The sequence below is a fragment of the Elephantulus edwardii genome, unplaced genomic scaffold (genome assembly GCF_000299155.1).
Source record: "Elephantulus edwardii isolate Elephantulus edwardi_28Jun2011 unplaced genomic scaffold, EleEdw1.0 scaffold00139, whole genome shotgun sequence".
Classification (NCBI taxonomy): Eukaryota; Metazoa; Chordata; class Mammalia; order Macroscelidea; family Macroscelididae; genus Elephantulus; species Elephantulus edwardii.
In genome coordinates this window covers 7875584-7892538 of record NW_006399889.1, presented here as the reverse complement: position 1 = coordinate 7892538, position 16955 = coordinate 7875584, and the positions used below count along the sequence as shown (strand labels likewise).

Sequence of the window (16955 nt, the reverse complement as noted above, 5' to 3'; positions counted from 1 at the left end):
CAGTATGAACTTCGTCACAATGTTGGAAACCAAAAACAAAGTTTCAATTAGGAATAAGCTGATCTTTAAATATTTATGCACACAAAACTACATTATAAAATTAATAGGTTATTGAACTAAAATATACATGCATTTTCTAAGGTAAACCAAAAACTTAACTTACAAATAACTCTATAATGCAACAAAAGAAATGAGGTGAAACTGCTAAGTTTATTACAGAAGACTTTTGAGAATCCTTACAAAGTCTTTATATTTTAATATTTTGCTCATATATAGCCAACAGTAAGAGAGAAAGCCAACCTAGGATCAATCCAACATTCTGCAGGAGAAACATCAACCAGGGTCGCCGTGTTTGAACATGAGTCATTTCAGGAAGCTAAAAAAAGAATGAAAAACCAGAATAAGATCCAGATATATTCACTGCTGGGAAAAAGTTTGGTGGGAAAACATGAGATACTCTGTTATTTGGAGCCTAGTAACCTTTAAAATTCCAAAAACAGTTACAAAATGCTATCTACTTTAGCATGATTTTTAAAATGTAAAACAAATTAAGTGACTTGATACTTTTCAAATAACAGCATGATTATAAAGAGTCTGGTGATGCTAAAAAAATCTTTGAAAGATGTAATTATATACTAATAGCAACTTCACAATCCTTTTGATTTCAACAGATGTTTAAATGTGATATTGATAAAAGCATGCAAGGTACTTCCATGTTTTACTGTTCCTCTAGGTTCATGAAGTTTCTATAAATGTACGGGTTATCGCAGAGTATTTTCTTGTTATTTTTCTTTTCAAAGAGATGACCAAGGTCTTTCTGACCTTTATGACAAAAAAAAAACCAAGATCTTCTGTGGCTATTTTTTTATTCTGAGAGATAACCAGTACCCTTTTGAAATGCCATGTCACCATTTAGAGGAAAATGTTCACCATGTGAAGTTCCCCAAAGTGTTTTTATCTCATGATATTTCAAATCCCTCATCCTGTTAAGGTGAGAATAAGTATATATCTTCTAGGACATAGTCATTTCTATGACACTACACTCTCTCGGTCAATACAGATTAGAGAACTTAGTTGTTGCTGTTCTTATGTGCTGTTGAGTCACCTGTGACTCATAGTGACCCTATGTACAACATTTCTGAAGCCTGCCCTGTCCTGATCCAGTCTCATGGATTCCAATACACCTACCCCTATTGCTTCAATTTACACTCTTGACATCAGCAGTCAGGAAATCGAAAGACTAATTACACTAGGAAAATATGCTGTCAGGGACTTCTTCAGAGTACTGAGAAGCACCAAAGTCAGTCTAGAGATGAAGGTGCACCTGACCCAAGCCATCATCTTAACAATTACTTGCTATGCGTCAGAGAACTTGACAATGACTAAGGATGACAGAAGAAGAATAGATGCCTTTGAGTTGTGGCTGGAGAAGTGGCAGTTGGACATACCATGGACCGCCAAGAAAACAAATAAGTCTGTCTTTGAGAGGGTGAAACTGAGTTTCTCCTTGGAGGCTAGGATTTGGAAGCTCAGTTTCATCTTTTGATTTCCTGACTGCTGGTGTTAAGAGTAGTGATTGCGGAGCTGAGCAAGCAGAAAACATTAACAACCTCAATCTCCTCTCCATCTATCATAATACTGCCAATTAGCCCAGTGGTGAGAATTTCTGTCTTCTTGATATTGAGCTTCAATTCATACTGAAGACTACAACTCTTGGTCTTCTGCAGCAAGCACTTCAGGTCCTCCTCAGTTTCACCAAGCAAGGTCATGTCATCTCCGTAACATAGGTTGCTGATGAATCTTTCTCCAGTTCTGATGCCACATTCTTCCTCATAAAGCCCAATCTCCCAAATGATCTGTTCGCCTTATAGACTGAAAAGGTTTGGAGACAAGACACATCCCTGACCCACTCTTTTCCTGATTTTGAACCATGTAATACTTCCTTTCTGTTTTCTGAGTACTACTTCCTGGTCTGAGTATAGGTTTCTCATGAGCACAATCAAGTCTTCTCTGATCCCCATTCTCCTGAAGGTTAGCCACAACTTGTGCTCCACACAATCAAAACCTTTGCTTAGTCATTGAAACACAGATAGACATTCCTCTGGTACTCTGCTTTCTCCCAAGATTAGAGAACTAGCTCCTCTATTTCTAGTAGTTTATTTGAGAGTTTCTCAACCTCAAAATCATTGATATTTGGACTACATAAATATTTACTGGGGAAGAGAGACTCCATGTAGAATTTTTTTTTTAGCATTCCTAGCCTATTAGATCCTAGTAGCACTTCTAACTTTACCTTACAGCTGTTCTCTAGTTGTGATACTTGGAAATGTTCCCAAACACTGCCAGAGATTCAGCCAAGGTAGAGGATACAATAGCTCCACCAGGGAACATTTGGATTATTTAATCTAGTAAGAAATGTAGAACATACAGAATATACTAGGCTTTTCAAGTTATGTAGTCCCTGGATGGCCTACTGAGTAACATGTTGTACTGTGAAGTCAAAGGCAGCTGCTTTCCTGGAGAAAGATGAACAATCTTCTTGCATGCAATTTACAATCTTGGAATCCTACTTGAGGATCATCTGTGAGTCAATATCAACTCAATGGCAATGAGATAAGTTGTTGAGAGCCTGGATGGTAGAAATAGCTATCTAGTTCACCTATGAGAACTTTAATAGGTCAGTGTTCAAGTTAACCCAGAGGTACCATAGAATAAAAATAATATCTCCTTACAAAAAAGAAAAAAAATCAGTCAATGAACAACTTGTGAGCACAGTTCTCTGGCACATATGGAGTTACCATGAGTCAGAATAGACTCAGAGGCAACTGCTAACAATCATAATTAAATTTATGGCAACAGAAAACAGATTGACATACTTTTAATTATCCTTATAGGAGCTTACTGAGTATTTTATTTTGTTGTCCTGGACATAAATATTTCCTCTCTTTAATGAACTAAATCCATGGAATGAACATTTGGAGTATTTTTTTCAACCACTCAACACCTTATCACAAAACAATGACACTAGAAACTAGAACTAGTGTCCTGGATGGATGATCTTCACATCAAGTCCTGCTGTGTTGGTTTTTTTGTTTGGTTTTGGTTTTGGTTTTTTCCATGTTTAAATATTAAGTTCACCATGATACTTTAGACAAAGCCTTTGATTCATTTATCATTATATATTTAAAATCTCATTTTGAGAATCCATAGAATTTGGATAAAACATAGCCATATGTTTCAAATTTTAAAGTAAAATGGCTTAGTCAAAGGAAATCTAAACATGTAATTAAATGTTAAGTATAGTCATTGCTATCATTTTGTGCTGTCAAGTCACCTGCAACCCATAGTGACCCAATGAACAGCAGTGCTGAACCCTGCCCTGTTCTGAGCCAATCTCATTGACTCTGACACATCAACCCTCATTGCCCCAATTACTGTTTCAATCCATCTAATCCGGGGTCTTCCTCTTCTGTCCTGTCCCTCCACCCTTCCGAGCATGGTGTCCTTCTCCAAGAAATGGCCTTTCCTGGCCATGTGCCCAAAGCATGTGCAAAAGAGCTTCAAAATCCTAGCCTTCAAGGAGAGACTTAGTTTCACCCTCTCCAGGACTGACTTATTTCTTTTCTTTGTTGTCCATGGCATGTTAGAGACTGTTATTCAGCACCACAAGTTAAAGGCATTGATTGTTCTTCTGTAATCCTTAAATACTACAACCATACCAGATCTAGAAGTAACATATCCTGACCTTGGAAATTAATACATTGTAATGTCAATGTGGTGAAAAAGGAAAAACATAGACACTACTAACTCCTAAAACTTAGCAGAAGCTCAGTGGTAAGGACTTTTTCTCAGTACTGCCTTAGACAAAAACCTTTCCCTGAAGCTGCTGCATGGGCTTTGGATTTACATCCTCCTAAACACAAGACAGGCAACAGCATGAGACCTGTAGCAGTATGTGGTGAAAGATATTACAGAAGTGACTTTTGGACTAAGCTATCATATCAAGGGATGGCTGGATCAGGTAGCTGGGAGTGCAAGGAATGATGCTATAGCAGGGAAAGGAAAGAGAAAAGACACACATTCTTGAGAGTGAGAGTGTGGGGGTGTGATAGCAAGTGTATTGTTTATTTCTATAAGAGAAATGTCTTTCATCTACTCAGTAAAATGTTAGTATATCAAATATTGTTCTAAAACTAAGCATTCAAATTAACACAGACTAGGAAGAAGGATTGGCCATCCACTACTGAAATATAATTGGCCTTCAAAAACCCTTTGTGCAATAGAGCACACTTAGAGTAGGCTAACAACTGTGGCAACTGTGGCTGAGCCCTCAAATATGGAAATACAAAGGAGGAGGAACTAATAAGCAGAAACTAATGTTTGGAATGGTGGAATATGAGAAGTGTGAATGTAGGAAAACTGGACATTGCTAGGAAAGGAACATAATTATAGCAAGTTGAAAAATAGTTAGCAATGCATTTGTGATAAACTCTTTCCATTTAATACGTATACTTCTCCATTCCTGGAAGCTTTTATAAACATATATTCAGTTTTATCACGTATGAGAGACAGTAAGCAAATAATAAACCTATAAGTTAGGTGAAAAAACGAATACATTGAAAAACTATTTTATAAAATTGTACTACTATTGGATTTTGATCAGGACTAAAACTACGTTATCATAATACTAATTCTAGTTCAGTATTTTAAAATTCAAAATGTGAACTTATTAATTCTCTTTTATCCAGGGACTAACTTTTCCCAAACCAGAGACTCAAGCTGAAGTTTGAGGCAAAAGTAGAAATCATAAAACAAGCTTTCTGATGACTTAAAAATATATTTCGAATATCATCTATTGAGTTAGAATTTTTACAAAAACATATGTTTTGTTTTGTCTGAAACGTTTTTCTTCACAAGAATCCACATAAAACTATAATGAAGGTCAATTTTTTTATAGAAACTACTTTTAAATTTTTTTAAAAATAAGACAGAATGGCAGCCCTGATGGAATGTTAGCAAGAGGCACAGCAAGACAGACAGCTAGAGTTTGAGTGAGAGAAGTAAAAAACAACTGTCGGCACAGGCCAGGGAGCTGAGGCCACACATGTGCCAGGGAGCTGCTTCCTGATGCCACGCTCATGCTGGAGAGTTGCTGGCTGACACCATACGCTCACTGGGGAGCAGGAGCAGCTTGTTGATACCACGCACGTGCCTGAGAGCTGCTTCCTGATGCTATGCATGTGGCAGGGAGCTGCTCCCTGATGCCATGCATGTACCAGGGAGCTGCTGAGGCATGTGCCAGGAAGCAACATGCGGGGGCAAGCAAGAAAGCTGGAAACTGAGTGAGTGTGATCCCAGAACTCCAGTCCCATCATCACCATCCCGCATCCAGAACTCCGGTCCCAAGGCTGCCTGTCCACACCCAGAATGCTGCTCCCAACACGCACAGGGAGTGACACGGAACTTGAATGATGTACTTTTGTACTTCGTGTGTGGGGGTCACTCCTGTTTGGCTGGATCACATAGGACCCCTTATGCTCAATCAGAAGGGAGTGAGACAGCTGGAGCTCATTCTTGAAGGGAAAACTAAGGCTTCCTGCTTTTCCAATCAGGTTTTCACGCTCCACCTTACATCTCCTCACAGCCAGTCCATTAACTGCCTTTAGCCCAGAATACCTTGGGCTACCCTAGCTGCAGAAGTTGTCTGACAGAAGAGGTAGCTGCCCCACCATCTTCTGGAGAGGTGACTTTAGATAAAGAACCTGCTGTCACCTCAGATATGAAAAATTCTACCACAGCAATATCATGTAGGAAGCAGGCTACGTCACTCCCTACCTAAACCCAAAGCAAGATGCCATCCAAAAAAAAGTCACACAGTGTTAATGAATTTCCTGAAGCCAGAAAGTCTGATAAAACTTTCTGACACAGAACTAAAAAAAAAAAATTGGATATTTTCAAGGGGTGAAAGACAAACTTGAAGAACTACAGGGACTGCAGGCAAAAACCATGAGGAGCTTAAAAATACAATCCAAAACAATGCAGATAAAACAAACGAGACATTAGAGGCTCTGGAAAAACAAGAAACCACAATCCAAAATACGAGGACCAATGTTTCAGATGCTGTCAACATGATGGAGGGTCACATGAACAGAGCTGAAGAGATGAAACATAAAACCAGTGAGATAGAAGATAGAATTGTCACCACTGATATCCTAGAATAAAATGCAGAATTAAATAGGAAGAAAAAAGAAGAAAACCTAAGAATAATGTGGGACACTATCAAAAGAAATAACATGCATGATATTGGAATACTAAAACAGGAAGAAGCAAGTAAAGGCACCAAAAAAGTTGTGGAAGAATTACTAGAGGAAAAATTCCCAGACATAATGAAGAATGAGAGAATATGTATGGCATCCTTCTTATGGAGGTGCCACAAAAAAGCAGGATGGACCAAAGTAACTAGCAACAACACCAAAAAGAACTCAACAAAATGATAGCAATGAAACCTTGCCTCTCAATATTCACAATGAATGTAAATGGTTTAAATGTACCCCTGAGAAGAAAAAGAGTAGCAGATTAGATAAAAAAAACCAAAATACATCATTATACTGTCTACAAGGGACACACTTGAAAAATGAAAATAAAGACTAAAAATAAAAGGGTGGAGAAAAAATAAACCAAGCAAATGGCAACCAGAAAAAAGCAGGAGTGGTGATATTAATATCTGATAAAATAAATTTCAATGCAAAAACCAATATAAAGGAAAAAGAAGGTCACTACATAATGCTTAAAGGGTCAACAGAACAAAAAGATATAGCAATATTAAATATCTATGCACCAAATGAAAGACTTGCAAAATATATAAAACAAACATTAACAAACCAAAAAAGGAAATAGCACTACTATAGTAAAACCACTCTCAAGAAAAGTTAGAACTTCCAGAAAAAAACTCAACAAAGATGCTAAAGAATTAAACCACACAATAACTTAACTTGATCTCATAGATATTTATAGGCTAATACACTGGGGGGGGGGAATCACAGTATACTTTTTTCTCCAATGTTCATGGGATGTTTTCTAGAATAGATAACATTTTATGACACAAGGGAGGTATCAATAAATTCGAAAGCATAGAAATAATACAAAGCATCTTCTCAGACCAACGTGCTACAAAATTAGAAATTAATAACAAGAGGATAAAGGAGAAAAAACACATACATTTGGAAGCTGAACAGCACTTTGCTTGAACATGAGTGAGTACTAGAAGAAATAAAAAATGAAATTAAAAAGATTTTTTACACAAATGACAATGAAAACACAACTTGACACAAAAAAAAAAATCTCTGAGAAACAGCCAAAGCAGTAATTAGAGGTCAATTTATAGCAATAAGCAAACACAAGAAAAGACAGGATAAACCCAACATCTCCAACAAATTGAAAAAGAACTACTGTTCTTTTGACACCCTCCAAAAAAACTGAAATTCTAAAAATCAGGACAGAAATAAATTAAGTAGAAAACAGAAAAAACAATTGAAACCATCAATAAAACCAAGAGTAGGTTCTTCAAAAAAGTCAATAAAATTAACAAATCACTAGCAAAACTAACAAAAGAAAAGATGGAAAAGATACAAATAATCCAAATAAGGGCTGAAACAGGCAGTGTCACAACAAAGCCAACTAAAATAAAATGGAATATTACGGAAAAACTATACTCAAACATATGAAAACCTAGAGGAAAATGGACAAATACTCAGAAAACCACACCCTACCTAAACTCACACAAACGAAAACTGAACATCTGTACAGACCCATTGCAAAAGAAATTGTAAAGGTAATAAAACAATTCCAGGCAAAAAAATCCCTGGACCAGATGGTTTTACAAGTGAATTTTATCAAACATTCAGAGAAGAACTTTCACCAATTCCACATAAACTATTTCAGGAAATAGAAAAAGATGGTATTCTCCCAGACTCATTCTATGAAGCTAATATATCCTTAATACTAAAACCAGGTAAAGACACCACCAAAATAGAAAACTATAGACCTATATCTCTCATGAACATAGATGCAAAAATCCTGAGTAAAACCATGGCAAAAAGAATCCAACTATATATCAAAAAAATAAAACACCATGACCAAGTGGGATTCATAAAAGGTATGTAAGAATAGTTCAATACAAGTAAAACAATCAGTTCAGCAAAGTGGCAGGATATAAGATCAACAAATAAAAATCAATTGGATTTCACAATACCCTTCACAATAATTAATCACAAGATTAAATACTTGGGATTAAATCTAACCAGAAGCACAAAGGATCTATACAAAGAAAATTACAAAACATTACTACAAGAAACAAAAAGAGACCTGGAGAAATGGAAGAATATCCCTTGCTCATGGATAGGAAGGCTCAATTTTGTGAAAATGACAATACTACTAAAAGCAGTTTACACTTTCAATGCAATCCCAATACAAATACCAATTTCATTCTTCAGTGAGATGTAAATGGCAATCCCCCACATCATTTGGGATGAAAAGAGGCCTCAAATAAACAAAGCACTCCTTAAAAAGAAAACAAGGTAGGAGGCATCTCACTTCCTAGTTTCAAATCCTACTACACTGCCATTGTGGTCAAGACAGCATGGTACTGGTACAGTGACAGACACGTAGATTAATGGAATAGAAATGAGAATGCAGAAATCATTCCTGTGGTCAACTGATTTTTACAAGAAAATCAAATTGGTTAAGTGGTGAAATGACAGCCTTTTTAACAAATGGTGTCAGCAAAATTGGAAAACCACCTGCAAAAAACTCAAGCAAGACTTAACACCTCTCTCTATGCACAAAAACCAACTCAAAGTTAATCAAGAACCTAGGACTAAAACCAAGATCTATAAACATCATTAGAGAAAAGCTTGGAAGAACCCTAGAAGCACTAATCCACAACTTCAACAGCCTTCCAAGCATTCTGAAAAACCTACAACAAGGAGAGGATAAAATAGATAAGTGGGACCTTCTAAGAATCAAATCCCAATGCACATCCAAAAACTTCTCCAACAGGGTAAAAAGTGAATCCATAGACTGGAAAGAATATTTGGTAATGTCTGACAAGGGACTTACATCTAGAATTTATAGAATAGTCAAACACCACAGCAAGATAAATGTAAACAACTCATTTGTAAAATGAGCACAGGTTATGAACACTTCACCCTAGAAGACATCCAGATGGTGAACAAATACATAAAGAAATGTTGAAAATCCCTAGCTCTAAGACAGATGAAAATCAAAACAACTATGAGATATCATCTCGCCCCACTAAGAATAAGAAAATTTAACAGAGCAGCAAACATTAAATGTTGTCAAGGTTGTAGAAACTGGAATCCTTATTCACTGTTGGTGGGAGCGTAAAATGGTGCAACCACTATGGAAGGCAGTATGACGCTTTCTCAAAAGTTGGAAATAAAAATACTATTTGATTTAGCAATTCCACTATTGAGAATATACCCTAAAGAAACCAGAACTGCCTGCCACCCAAACAGATATATGCTTATTGCTGCTTTGTTCACAATATTAAAGAGTTGGAAACAACACAAGTGCCCATCACTAAACAAATGCATAGAGAACCTGTGCATATTCACACAATGGAATATTATGCATCAATGAAAAACAAAGAACTCATGAAATATTATACAAAATAGATGACCCTGGAAGACGTTATGCTGAGTGAAATATCTCAATCACAAAAAAGACAAATTCTGTATAATGCCACTGTTAAAGAACAGGACTGATATGAGGGTTGGGGCGAAACTAAGAAAAGAGGGAGTAATTAATATACATGGCATTGAAAGACATGAGGGAGAGAATGGTATAAAAGGAACATATGATCAGGTATTATTGAGATGACAAGAGTCCAGTACAAGAATTTTATAGTAAAGTGGTGGTGGAGGGGACTGTATAATAACAAGGAAAGAATTTTTTTTTAAAGTAACTTCATCCAGCAGCCATGAAATTAAAAGCCAAATTGCATTGGGCAAGTCTGCTGTCAGAGGTCTCTCCAAGGAGTAACAATGTCAATCTGGAGACTAAGGTGCGCCTGATACAGGACATGGTCTTTTTCATTACTTGCTATGCTTCAGAGAGCTCAACAATGACTAGGGATAATAGAAGGAGAGTTGATGTCTTTGAGCTTTGGTGCTAGAGAAGAGTATTGAATATACCATGAACTGCTAAAAAAACAAACAAGTTCCTCCTGGAAATGGTGAAGCCAGGCTGCTTCTTCGAGGCAAGGGTTCTGAAGCTTCGTTTGACATACTTTGGACATGTTGCAAGGAGGGACCAGTCCTTGGAGAGGCACATCATGCTTGGAAAGGTGGAGGGACTGTGCAGGAGAGGAAGACCCTTGATGAGATGCATTGACTCTGTCACTGGGGTAATGAGGATAGGCATGCTGGAGACAGTGAGATTGGAAAGGTATAGAGCAGGGTTTAGGGCTGTTGTACATAGAGTTTCTATGACTTGATAGCACATAACAACAACAACTTCATCCAGATAGCCCTACTAACAATAGAGGTACAACAAATTATTAATGTAGTAACATTTTATAAATGAGCATTTATTATCTTGTCTGAAAAATTAGAAGAAGGAACTACACAATGTTTTGTCCTAATATTTGGAAATAAGATTATCTGAACCTTTATGTGACCAGTACTGCTATCGAGTTGATTCTGATTCAAAACAACCCCACAGCACAAATTATGAATGTCCCTTAAAATTTCCAAGACTCTAGTCTTTACGGATGCAAACTGTCTCAACTTTGTCCTATTGAGAGCTGATGGGTTCATAGCATTACCTTTTAGGTTATCAGCCTTAACCAGCACAGCCCCCAGGCCTCCTTTAAGTGACAGAGGCTGTGTAGTTGTATCTCCCCAATATAGTCTGAGATACAGACTGCCTTCTGCCTGCTGAGGCAGAAGGAAAGCAGATGCATTTGTCATCTGGCATTGAGATAAATGAGTGACAATTAGTTAAAATCATAAAAATCAGAATTATTAGACACTCTGATGCCTCTGATATATTTTATTAACACCTCAAGAGCATATAATCAATTGCAAATTCTATGAGAATACTCTCTCTCCAACTCATACAAACTACTAATATAACCTAGAATGTTGTCATGCTTACTGTGGATATTAGACTAATATTACAGTAGTGGAGATATAGGTTTTAGATGGAGAATTTTACCTTACTGCTAAGCTAACAGTTTGTAGTTCAAATCCACCAGTGGTATTGTAGAAGGAGAAACGTGGTGATCTGCCTCCACAAAGATTATAGCCAAGAGAACCCTAGAGAGCATTTATACCATCAGAGTGATCTGTAATTGCCTCAATGTCAACAATAGCAAACATAAAAAGACCTACATACAAAGACCAAATCTCTACCTAAAGTCCATCTTTGTTTATTATAACTAATATCTTTCTAATTAGAAAAACTAGAATATTCCAATGCAAAAAATCAAACTAAAAGCAAAACAACTATCCAATTAGGTATTAAATACACTGTGCAAATTACAAATTATCAAATAATATGTCACTTCCGAAATAGCTTGCCTCCAGAAACCCTATAAACTTGAAGAAATGATAAAAATTAAACAAGTGTTCAGGTCTTTTGTTCATATAAGTCACCTATGACTCGATGGCACTTAACAACAACAACATCATTCTGCCTGTGTCATATAAAGCACACCTCTGGTTCCTTTTTTAAGACAAATAGTTAAACTCAAAACTCATTGTCATTAAATCAGACCTGACCCTCCGCTGAGTTTTCAAGGCTATTGATGGCCTGAGAAGAGATTGTACATATTTTCCCCTCAGAGCTGTTGATGGATTTAAACCACCAGAGGTGTGTGGCCTTTGAGTTACCAGTGAAACTCTTTCCAGTTTCCCTAAAAAAAAGGAGTTTATGTAAAAAGCAGTCTTTACTCTTATCATTCTTAAGTGGGATGTGTCTCCCACCCCCCTTTTCTTTTTAATCAAAGTATAGGAAAAAATTCCCTAAGGTTCACCAGAGATCCCTATCGACAATATACACTTGGGGTGGGCAGCAGTGCAGGAACACCTATAAAAACAGATTAGCAATAACAAAACCCCCATTGAAATGGATGATAATCAACGTTTAAAAAAAGGTTAAAGGGGTACTTACCCTAACATGAAAGCATGCATATCAACTTGGGTGGCCTGTCTGAATTTTACTGTCTACATATAAATTGGTTTGGTAAGAAAACTCAGCTAAGCTAGTTTTTAAGATAATACTTTCCTCTTTGCAGCATGATTACAGATGAACATATGAACCATAATATCTCTTGGATACATACCAAGACACCAGAAAGTACCACAGAATGTGTATTTTTTTCCCAAAAGATACAAACATAAAATACCAAAATTCAAACCATTTCTGATTAATATATTCCACCTCTCTGAATATACTGATGTTTTCCACCTCTTCAGATTCAGTCCATGTTGAAAGAAAAGAAAGTATTTTAAGTGATATGTATTTTACAGGTATTTTTGGCTTTTAGATTTTAAAACTTCCTTACAGGAATTCAAGTACCACCTTTTCATCTACATTTCAAGAATAAAAGTGTTTGGTGTTGTTTTTTTCTTACTCAGACACCAAGACCATAAACTAGGCATTCAATCAATTCTAACTCATAGCAACTCTATCTGACAGAATAGAACTACTCTAAAGAGTTTCCAAGACTGAATCTTTACAGGAGCTGACTGCCAGATTTTTCTGCCCTGAAGTGACTGATGGGTTTAAAATGCTAACTTTAGAATTAGCTGTTGCATTCTTAAACCACTGTACCACTATTCCTCCAGGGTTGTTAAATTCCATTATTGAATACTTTTATTAAATTTGATTTATATCATAAGATTAACCAAAACTAAAACTACTACCTTTGAACCAATTCTGACTCATTTCTTGATATTCAGAGACTGTAAATATTTATTGGAAGTGACTGCTATCTTTCCCCTAAGGAGTGCCTGGTGCATCCTTATAGCCAATTTTGCAGTTAGCATCCCCACACTTCACCATCAGGGGTTCTTATCTTAATGTTAACTCACTGGTATCAAGTTGTTCCTAATGCATACTGACCCTCCATCAGGTTTCTGAGGTTGTAAATCTTTATATTAGACGACAGTCTAGCTTTCTCTCATGGAGCAGCTGGTGGATTCAAACCACTGACCTTTAATTAACAGTTCAACACATAACACAGTACACTACCTTTGTTCCTAATTTTTTTCAGAATTTTTTTTTATTTTAGTGAAAGTTTACAGAGACTTTGAATTTCCATTCATTCATTGTTGTACACTTTCATCCCTATTCACCCCACCTCCCAGTTCACTTTTCTCTTTGAAAAGTTGGGGGGGGAAATTGATTGTTACAATCCTTCCCCCTCCCCCAGTCCACTCCACTATGCAGCTTTCACTCTGGACTCTTGTCATGACAGTTATTTATCCCCTCCTTGTTTCCCCCAACTCCGATGTCAGTCCTGCTTTACAACAGAGGCACTATGTAGTATTTGTCCTTCTATGACTGAGATATTTCACTCAGCATAATGTCCTTCATGGTCACCTATATTTTATAATATTTCATGAGTTCCTTGTTTTTCAATGAAGCATAGTATTCCATTGTGTGAATATACCAAAGCTTTTGCAGCCATTCATTTGTTGATGGACACTTGGGTTGTTTCCAACTCTTTGCTATTGTGAGCAAAGCCATGATAAACATGGGTGTGCATATATCTGCTTGTGTGGCAGTTTCGGTTTCTTTAGGGTATATTCCCAGTAATGGAATTGCTGGGTCAAATGGTATTTCTATTTCCAACTTTTTGAGAAAACGCCATACCACCTTCCAGAGTCGTTGCACCATTTTACACTCCCACCAACAGTGAATAAGTGTTCCAGTTTCTCTACAACTTTGCCAGCATTTGCTGCTTGCTGTTCTGTTCAAGATTGCTATTCTTACTGTGGTTAGATGTTAACTCAGAGTTGTCTTGATTTGCATCGCTCTTAGAGGTAGGGATTTTGAACATTTCTTCATGTGCTTGTTGGACATCTGAAGAATGTCTTCTTTGGTGAAGTGTATGTTCATATCCTGTGCCCATTCTTCATTTGGATTGTTTACCTTTATCTTGTGGTGATGCTCAAGTATTTTATAAATTCTGGATATAAGTCCCTTATCAGACATGTCATTACCAAATATTTTTTCCATCTGTAGCTTCCCTTTTTGCCATGTTGGAGAAGTTCTTTGATGTGTATAATTATTTTATTCTCAAACTCATTGCTTTTGAGCTGGAACTGACTCATCAATGTCTCTCCAAAAATTGCAAAGGGAGAATATCATCCAGTTTTCTTCTGCAGGGTATTTAGTGGATTCAAACTACCAGAATAGGTGTAATTTGGGGTTTGCAGTTCAATTCCCTACAGACTATGCCAACAGGGTTCATCCTGGGACTAGAAGGGATGATGTGACAGATATACGTGTATTGATTAAATTGAAGAGATAGGAGGGAATGAGAAGAAATGTTAGCAAGGAGACTCGCTCAGAGGGACTTACAGGAGAAAGACTGAAAACCTTCCAGGAAAAAAAATGGAAACCTTAGGGTTAAAATATAATTTCCATCCTTACCAATTTTTTTATTGCTAAAACTTGATAATCAAGGAACTGTGATTTTTTAAGAAAGAGAAAAAGAGGCTTTACCTGAAAAAGAAGTCCTTCATCCTACCATTGTTATGTTCTTGAGTTTTCTTTCCATTTTTCAATCAAGACATAGATTAAAATTTCCCTACATTTTACCAGAGTCCACCCACATTCTAAGAGCAACTTGTCTATAAATTGTGGTCTTTGAAAGTTCCATTTTCTAACTGAGAAACAGTTATGATAGTCAACCACAAGTTAGAATTTCTGGACATTTTAGAAAGTGACTTTATGTATGTGTTTTAAACTTGAGTCCTACCTATATTGGCAGTCCCAGGCAACCTACAAGCAGCTTTAGAATGAATGTTCTTGGAGAATGTTAGAAATACAAGTAAGAAAAGAAAGCAGACAGATACTATAAGTACTATTGTACTAGGAAGCTAGGAAGTCTTACACAGAGAAGGATGATCTACAAACCATGCTCTAGAACAAAGATTTTTGTCCCTCTTTGACCTATATCTAAGCTATCTACTCTTCAAATTCTGTGCCAATCGATGACTTCTATGGCCATGTCCATCCGCAATCTATTCTTCTATTGTTCATAGGGTGTTCATATACCTGTAATTTCAAAAAGTGGACAGCCAATCCTCTCCAGTCAGAGATCTCTAGCTGAAACATATTCACCATAAGTGACCCTTCTAAGATTAGACACTAATATTAGGCATAAATTGCAGCATCACAGCATCCTACAAGTTACCTCAATACAGCAAACTGACAGCAAGTGCTGTACTAATAAGTTCAAATTATAAATAAGGAAGCTCTACACAATATGAACAATAGAGGGACACAGGTAGCTATAGTATTAGAAGTAGAGCCCAGATTGAAAGTCAAATCAAAATTAAAAGACACATTTGCAAGCATCTTTTAATAATTTGAACATGGAATGTATGAAATATGAATATAGAAAAACTCAAAGTTGTAAAAAATGACATGGAACACATGAACATCAACATTTTTGGCATTGACATTGGCCACTTTGAGTCAGATAATCACATTATTTACTGTGCCAGGAATGAAAACAGAGGAAGAATCATGTATTCATAATTAAAGAGACAATTTCAAGTTCTCTTCCAAAGTACAATGTTGTGAATCATACATAGGATACTATACGTACACATACAAAGAAGACCTGGTAATATGGCTGTTATTCAAATATATACACCAACAGCTAAAGTGAAAGAGGAGGAAATTGAGTATTTTTACCAAATTTTGCAGTCTGAAATTAACTAAATGTGCAACAAGATGCGTTAATGGTGATTGGTGACTGCAATGTAAAAGTTGGAAACAAGAAGAAATGGTAGTTGGAAAAAACTTGGTAATAGAAATGAGGCTGGAAATTTAATGGTTGCATTTTGCATACTCAATTGTTTATAGAAATCTATTTTCAATAACATGAACATCAACTTTATGTATGGACCTCACCTGAGACGGCACAGGAGTCAGATCAACTAAATCTGTGGATGGAATCATTGGAGAAGTCCAATAATAGCAGTCGAATAGAAGTCAGGTGCTGACTGTGGAAAAGACCATCAACTACTCATGAGCAAGAACTGAAATACAACCTTGAGTCTATCCTACATGAATTTTTTTAGATCATTTTAAGAATAGAATTGAACACTAAAGATGAAAGACCAGATGAGTTGTAGGATGACATCAAGGAAATAATCCATGAAGAGAGCAAAAGGTCATTTCAAAGACGATAGAGAAACAAAACACCAAAACAGATGTCAGAAAAGATTCTAATAGAGTCTGCAATAGAGCATTAAGAAACCAAAACATAAGAAAGAACTTTCTATGAAAATAGTACAGAAAGCAAAGAAGGAAGCCCACGTCCCTCTCAAAACTGAAGCCATAGAAAAGATGTTAAAGACCAAGATGGTAGTCCTGAAGGGCAAGCACAGACACACACACACACACACACACACACACACACACACACAAGATCTGCACCTCACCCATCTTTGAGTGGCCTAAAACACTGAGATTCAAAGGTAGCCAAATACCCCCTGAAACAGTTTACCCAGGAGAAACAAGCTTGAACAGTATTTCATCATCAGTTTTTCCTGGACCACTGAATCAGACATTAAAAAGATCGAAGATTATAACACACTTGTGCTCACTGTGGATGCCAAGGCCAACAAGCACCAGATCAAACAAGCTATCAAGAGTCTTTATGACATTTTTTTTGTTTTTTTTATTAT

At 36.6% G+C, this 16955-nt stretch overlaps 1 protein-coding gene across 3 annotated transcripts in view; it reads right to left on the bottom strand.

Moving 5' to 3' along the window:
- Positions 1 to 247: 247 nt before the first annotated feature.
- Positions 248 to 16955, bottom strand: part of SLC39A12 (solute carrier family 39 (zinc transporter), member 12) — a 136341-nt gene continuing 119633 nt past the window's right edge. For all 3 annotated transcript variants that reach the window (XM_006894302.1, XM_006894303.1, XM_006894304.1), the window contains one exon: positions 248 to 376. In XM_006894302.1, coding sequence (XP_006894364.1) covers positions 248 to 376 — 129 coding nt within the window. The remainder of the gene's footprint in view (positions 377 to 16955) is intronic.